This window comes from Onychomys torridus, chromosome 9 (assembly GCF_903995425.1).
Source record: "Onychomys torridus chromosome 9, mOncTor1.1, whole genome shotgun sequence".
In the NCBI taxonomy this organism is placed as follows: Eukaryota; Metazoa; Chordata; class Mammalia; order Rodentia; family Cricetidae; genus Onychomys; species Onychomys torridus.
The window spans coordinates 46,120,421-46,128,128 of record NC_050451.1 but is presented as its reverse complement, the minus strand read 5'-3'; the positions used below and the strand labels follow the sequence as shown (position 1 = coordinate 46,128,128).

Sequence of the window (7,708 nt, the reverse complement as noted above, 5' to 3'; positions counted from 1 at the left end):
ACTCCTGAAGCACAAAGCAGCTGAGCTCTTACTGGATTCAGGAAGCCAGGTGGGTAAGGAGAGGGTTTCAAGCAAGAAAACCGAACCAAACCCACAGAGAAAGAGTAGCCGGGCAGTGGCAGCACAATGCCTTTTATCCCAGCACTCGGGAGGCAGAAGCAGAGGATCTCTGTGAGTTCAAGGCCAGCCTGGGCTACAGAGTGAGTTCCAAGACAGCCAGGGCTACACAGAGAAACCCTGTCTCGACCGACAAACAAACAAAACAAGAATGCAATCGTCGGATGCCCCCTCCTGACAGCAGGAGCAGGAAACGCACGAGCCCTGGGCGTAGGTGCGTCTCTAGGAGAACGGTAGAGCGCTGCCAAGGCTAAGCGATCTTGCTCCACGCTGGAGAGCCTGCGCGAGGGAGAAGCTACCGCACCGGCTGGACGCCCGTCCCTTGCCCCGCACCTAATGGGCTGCGCCGCTAGAGTTCCGGCCCGCGCGGCCCGCACGCAGGGAACCACGCATGCGCAGAGCCCAGAGCCGCGCGGGATGCCCGGCCGCGGCTGACGGAGTCAACCGCCCGGCCTCGTCCGGTGCCGGCTGCCGCCTCCCTCGCCGCAGCGCCGCCACCGGGCTCACGCTTCTCTCCTGCCAGCTGCTCAGGACTCGGCGGTCCCGTCCGGCCGCTGAGGGCGCGACGCCGACGGCGGCTGCGACAGCCCCGGAGGCGCGAGAGGCGCCGGGGTCGCGGCGGCGATTGGCCGGCCGCGGCGCCTGCTCCCAGAATGCAGCGCATGGCGCGTCATTGAAGAGAGACCATGATGGCGGCGGCGCTGGGGCCCCCAGAAGTGATCGCTCAGCTGGAGAACGCGGCCAAAGTTCTGATGGTGAGGATGCGGGGCCCCGAGAACCGCGGGATCCGTGGGACTCCGGCTGGCTCTACCGCGTCAGGCCTGCTGTCCGCTGGGTCGGCGGCCGGGGAGGGCCTTGGGATGTAACCCTGAAGTGGTGGTGGCGTGGCGCAGGATTCTCCATCCTACTTTCCTCCTGCCCTGGTCCTTTACTTTCCAGGGCTGTCCCCTGCCCTGGCCGCCCTACTCCTCAGCCTGGCATTGGGGTGTAGCGGTGTGGGATGGAGAGTTTCCTGTGCCTCCTGCTTCGCCCCATATCTCGCTGGGCAGACTGGGTAGCAGAGCAAGGCACCGGGAGGGAGTTTGGGGTGAACCCCGTAGGACTTTGGGTCAGGGTACGGGCTTGAGATTGTTCGCATGACGCTGAGGAGTTGATACTCTTAGGAGAGGGATGGCATAGTCTGGGTGCTGTTAGCAACCCTTGTTCCCTCGTGCATCGGATCCCCCCCGCTCTTTGCCTGACGTGCAGGCAGCTCTGGGTAACCGCAGCCGGCACGTGGACGGAGCGACAGGAAGGAGGGAGGCCAGTCTTTAGGACCAAGGTCGTGGGGGCAAAACTTGGTCGAGGACTGAGCTCCGTGTGGGTTTCGAGTTTTGGAAAACTGTCTCCGTGGTACTCGTTAGCTGAAGTCTTACAACTCCCCACTAAGTAGTTTGATGAGGTCGTTTGAGCAGGGCGAGTTAGGATTATAAACAGTATTCCACATAGGGAGCAAAAGTAAAGGATAAACTGCGTTCAGCTACTCAGTAAACTGCGTGTCTTATGTTCGTTCGCTGGCTTAGCTTGATTTCTTTCTTTCGTTTTTTCTTTTTGTAAATTATGACAACTGCGTTTGTAGATTTTTGTTGTGTTTGAAATTTAGAGGTTCATTTTATTACTTGAAATGATTTAGACTTTCTAAGAATTGAATGAAGCCAGATTTTTTTCTACCCTGGATTTTTTTTTTTTTTTTTTACTTTTAGGTTAGTGAGGATTGTGTTGGAGAATCATCATTATGTCTGAGACTATTTTAGCTAGGGCCTGGAGAGCTGGTTCAGTGGAGCACATGATACTCCTCCAGAGGACCTGAGTGGGTTCCCAGCACCTATGTCACGTGGTTCCAGCCACTTGTAACTCCAGTTACTGGAGCACCTTCACTAACGTGCACATACCCACATGTGGACATAAACACATAATTAAAAAATAATGTTAAAACATTGTTTAGTACCATCCATCAAGTTTTGTCTTCACATACAATATCAGATGCTTTGAAAGTGGGAAGAGGGTTGGAGAGATGGCTCACATGTTCAGAGAGCACTTGCTTCTTTAGCAGAGGACCTGGGCCGGAATGCACATGGTGACTCAAAAACCATCCTTCAGTTCCACAGCCGTGACTCCAGTTCCCGGGGATCCCATGACCTCTTCTGACCTCCACAGGCCATGCGGATAAAAAACATAAATCTTTAAGAGATTATGATTACTACAAACTTAAGCATAATAAAAGTTTACTAAAATCCCCAAATACAGCACCCTTGAAATACCCGAAATTTTCTGAGGTGCTAGGAGTGTTGTTGTTTTTATTAGATTTTGATTGAACAATACCATAGTGCTCTAGTATTTAAATTGATAGTTACTTGATGATGATCATCACTGGCCGGGTGGAATGTAGTATTTGTACTTGGCAATGCATCCTTTCGCTTTCCTGGTAAGGCTGGTTTTTTAATCAAATGTTTATAGGTGGATAAGAAAATGGTACTGATATTCTGTTGATTATTAGAGTTTGGGTTCTATGTTATGAATTCCTGCTTTGTACTGTTGAAAGACATTGAGATTCAGAGCAGTCAGTCACCAGACAGCCATTTTAGACTTCTGAACTCTTTACTCTTTAGCATAGGCTAGGTTAGAACTCACTATGTAGGTAGCCTTGGCCTTCAAGTGCTGGGATCACAGGCATGAGCTACATTCCTTTGAATTTTTTATTCAAATACCTTATTTTTTTTTTAACATTTATTTATTTTGTGTGTACTCACAAATGTGCCACTGATACCCTCATGGAATTCAGGGTAGGGTCAGTTTTCTCCTGCCATGTGGAACACATGGTCTGAGGCTTGGTGGCAAGAGCCTTTACCCAGTGACCCATCTCACCAGCCCTCTTTACCTGTCACCCTGTAGGTCCAATATTTTATGTCCAGCACTTTATTCCATAATCTTAAAAGGACTGATTATAAATGTACCACTACAGAAATTTCCCATCAAAAAAGAAAATGTAACATGATAATTAATATGCTGATTTTGAGAAACAACACATTGAATAAAAAATTCAAAGATGTTAATAGGAGATGTTTTCTGTAAATGATGCTTAGTTCAAGACCGTGAAGTTGCTTGCTAGAAAATGCATTTGAAGGTAGATGAGCTAGAATGATAAAGGGCTAGTGTAAGTTAGTCACAGGTATACAAGTAAAGTTGTCTGTTCTGAAGCATTGTGGAAGTGGGGCAGGGTCTCACTGTGTAGCCTTGGCTGACTTGGAACTCCCTATACAGATCAGGCTGCCCTGCTTCTGCCACCAAGTGCTGGGATCAAAGGTGTACACCACCACATATGTGGTTTGCTTCTGAGACAGGCCTGTCCTGGAATTTGCTGTGTGATCCACTCTGGCCTTGAATTTTCTGTCTCCCTGCCTCAGCCTTCTGAGTGTTAGGGTTATATGTATGCACCACCTTGGCTGCTTGGAGACGTATTTAAATAAGCTTCCCAAATTCACTTTTCAGAAAGATTCAGATTGTTGACTTTTTTTTTTATACATAATTTTATTGATTCTTTGGGAATTTCACATCATGCACCCTAATTCCACTCACCTCCCAGTCCCCCAATACAGGGTGTTGACTTTTGCTGGAGGAATTTAACTAAATTTTTTCAGAGGTTGGTAGATATTTTACCGAGTAAAGCCAACCATACTCTTTGCTAACATTCTCTTCATTGAGCGTTTTCCTGATGTCAAATTTAATCAGGTTTCCTGAATGTGGACTTGAAAACTTGGTGTTGAAGATGCACATTTTTTTTTTAGATTTATTTATTTATTATGTATACAATGTTCTGTCTACATGCCGGAAGAGGGTGCCAGATCTCATTACAGATGGTTGTGAGCCACCATGTGGTTTCTGGGAATTGAACTCATGACCTCTGGAAGAACAGCCAGTGCTCTTAACCACTGAGCCATCTCTCCAGCCCGGAGACGCACATTTTTATCACTCACAAATTATAGGAGAAATACTGGAATGAATTATTTTAAAGTAAATCAATACACAAAGATTTCCCACCCAATTCCCCCTTATGTAATCTGCATATGCTTTGTTTAAATATGCTTTGACCTTTTCCACTGGCTTTTACAACACAACCTCAGGTTTTTCCTTTTCCTTTTATGTATTTTTGCATGCATGACATACTATGAATAGTAACGACTCAGGCTATATAATGTGTGATATGGGGCAATTAAAAGTCTCCTAAACGCCTCTTCTTACTCTTCACAGGCTGATTGTTTCCTGAGTCTCCATATGCAACTTCTCTAGTATTATAAAAGCATACATACAGGCCTACAAGCCAAGGTGGCTCACGAATTTAATCCCAGCAGAGACAGGTGGATCTCTGTGAGTTCGAGGCCAGCCTGGTCTACAGAGTGAGTTCCAGCCAGAGCTATATGGAACCAAAACAAGCAAACAAAAACTGAAAACAAAAATCAAACAGAAGACAAGCAAACAAAAGAAAATATGTCAGGAAGAATAATGAGAATAGCCAAGAACTTTTCTTAAAAAAAATTCTTAAGACAGGTATCTCTACATAGGCCTGGCTGTCCCAGAACTCAATACATAGACAAGGCTCACCTTGAACTCAAGAGATCCACCTGCCTGTGTCTCCCAAGTGCTGAGATTAAAGGCGTGTGTCACCACACTTGACCATCAAGAACATTTTTAAAGCAAAAATGATTACTCTAAAATGTGTATAGAAACTGCAATAATAAGCTGTTAGTGCATTGGCATGGAAAAGAATAGAAAGCTGTAACAGAATGGTCCATAGCAGTTAATTACAATGGTGCTTCAAGTTGTCAGCATAAGGGGAACTAGACACTGCTGGAAGTATAAAATAGGACACGTTTGATAAAAAGTTTAGTATTGTGTTCCAGAAACCTTAAAAATCATAAAATCTTTTGGCCCCAGCTCTTTCACTTCTAGGCATTTATTCAGTCTATACAAGTAAAATGGTATTTAATGAAATCTTATTGAATTTAAAAATGTAGATCTAATAATTGTAGTAACTTTAATTTTTTAATGATTTATTTGTATTTTATGTGCATTGGGGTGTTTTGTTTGCATGTATGTCTGTATGAGGGCATCAGATCTACTGGAACTGAAGTCACAGACACTTGTAAACTGCCATGTGGTTGTTAGGAATTGAACCCAGGTCCTCTGGAAGAGCAGCCAGTGCTCTTAACTACTGAGCCATCTCTCCAGCCTGTAAGGTGTTTGTTGGTTTGTTTGTGGGGATGGGGCAGTTTGAGACAGGGTTTCTTTATGTGGCTCTGGCTGTCCTGGAACCCTCTATGCAGATCAAGCTGCTGCAAATTCACAGATCTGCCTGTGTCTGCCTCCCTAGTTCTTGGATTAAAGTGCCACTACACCCAGCCCAGTTTTTTGTTTTTGTTTTTTCCAAGTGGAAAGATATGAGTAGATATGAAAAGATGTTCAAGATAAGTGAGATAAAGGTACAGAAAATAATTTATGACCTATTTTGATTCATTAAAAAAAAAAAATCTAAGCCAGGCAGTGGTGGCGCATGCCTTTTATTCTAGCACTTGGAAGGCAGAGCCAGGTGGATCTTATTATGAGTTCGAGGCCAACCTGGTCTACAGAGTGAGATCCAGGACAGACACCAAAGCTACACAGAGAAACCCTGTCTGGGGGCGGCGGGGAGAGGGGGAGAATCTAGCAGGGTATGGTGGTGAATGCCTTTATTCCCAGCACTTAAAAAAAAAAAAAAAAAAAGATTTATTTATTTATTATGTATACAGTGTTCTGTCTGCATGAGTCCCTGCAGGCCAGAAGAGGGCGCCAGATCTCATTACAGATGGTTGTGAGCCACCATGTGGTTGCTGGGAATTGAACTCAGGACCTCTGGAAGAGCAGTTGGTGCTCTTAACCGCTGAGCCATCTCCAGCCCCAAAAGTGCTTTCTTAAATGTCTTACAGTTATTTTTATTTTCGTGATCAATTTTTAAAAATATTTGTCTTTATGTTTAATGATGTGTTTGTTTCTGTGTGTTGGTATGTGCAAATAAGTGTAGTTGCCCACAGTGGCTAGAGGCACTAGATCCCTCTGGAGTTGGCAGTTGTGAGCTATATAATGTGGGTGCTGGAAATTGAGCTCAGGTCCCCTACAAGAGCAGTGCACACTCTTCACTGCTGTACCATCTCTCCAGCCCCCCAGAATTTTTTTTAGTAGGCAGCTGTATGTATTTGGGGGGACCAGATGCTGTTTAAATATATACACACATACATGTATATTGTGTGATGTTCAAATCATGTCTTTTATCTTAAAGAAAATTATAAGTGTGTCATAGCTCACTAAGGCTGGATCTGTAGTTTTGTATTTGTAGGTCAGGTTATTCTGTTTCCACAGATTTGTGTAATTGTGCTAGGTTAGCATAATTTTATCAACAAGTAAAGAGAAAATGCATTTCAAATGAGAAAAAGTTAATAGAAGAGAGGTAGGGATTTATTCTCTATTCACTTGTAATTGTGGGAAAAGTTAGGTTGGCTCTAAAATAACAATATTTCAGAGTAGAGCCTTTCAAAGTTTAGAATGTGTATAATCAGTCTTGGGGTAACTGTTAAGATTGCATATTTCATTGCCTCGCCTAGAGATATTAAATGAAATCCACAGAGTCTACTTAAGGGGTGAAGGAATTTATTAGGGAGGAAAACTCACTGCAGCACAGGAGATTTATCATAGGGTAGCTCTGAGCCACGACACAGGGCGGATATTTCAAGGTCATAAGTAGGTAGGACAGTTACCTGCTACATTAGGAAAGTCCTGATTAGGTAGGCAATATTTCATTCTATCCCTGATCTTCACTGGCTGAAAGCTTAGCAGAGATGTTGGCCGCTGATTTACGTCCCAGCTGTTCCCACCAACAGTCTTGTTTTTCTACCAGGGCTGCCTATATAACTTACAGGGTCCAGTACAAATGAAGATGTTAAAAAGGGGGTTGGAAGTGCTGCTAAAAGTTGTAAAATACAAAGCATTTTCTTGTTAAATATTTTATTATAAAATGGGTGGCAGGGAGATGGCTTAGTTGGTGAAGTGCATTCTGAGCAAGCATAAGGACCTCCATTCAGATCCCCAGAAGCCAGATGCAAAAGTGCATGTCTGTAACCACAACACTGGGAAGTCAGACAAGCAAATCCATGGAGCCTGCTGGCCAGCTAGCTTAGCCAATTGGGTGAGCTCTGGGTTCAAAGAGACCTTGTCTCAAAAGGATAAGGTGGGAAGCAGTAGAGGGAAGCACTCAGCATCAACCCCAGCCTCCTTGTGTGCATTTGATAGTGGTTTGAGGTAACTGCTGTGTTTGAGAAGACTGCTGTAGAGGAAGGCAGGTCGTCACTCCATGGGAGAGTCGGAGAGGGATTTCTCAGGTTTGAAGGGACCTTTTTTCCTCCCAAAAGACAGCAGCAGGCTTTGGGTAAAGACTGGCTTGCCAAGCTTCCTTGTGCACTTCTCCCACTGCATGTCTCTCTAGCCACTGCAGTTTTCTTAGTTCTGCTGTTTTCCATCCCCACAC

The 7,708-nt window shown here is 44.8% G+C and overlaps 1 protein-coding gene across 1 annotated transcript in view; it reads left to right on the top strand.

The window, feature by feature from the left end:
- Window positions 1-534: 534 nt before the first annotated feature.
- Xpo4 (exportin 4) overlaps window positions 535-7,708 on the top strand; it is a 94,277-nt gene continuing 87,103 nt past the window's right edge. Inside the window, exon 1 of the mRNA XM_036199207.1 lies at window positions 535-872. Within this exon, the coding sequence (XP_036055100.1) occupies window positions 804-872 (69 nt within the window). The 5' untranslated portion in view covers window positions 535-803. The remainder of the gene's footprint in view (window positions 873-7,708) is intronic.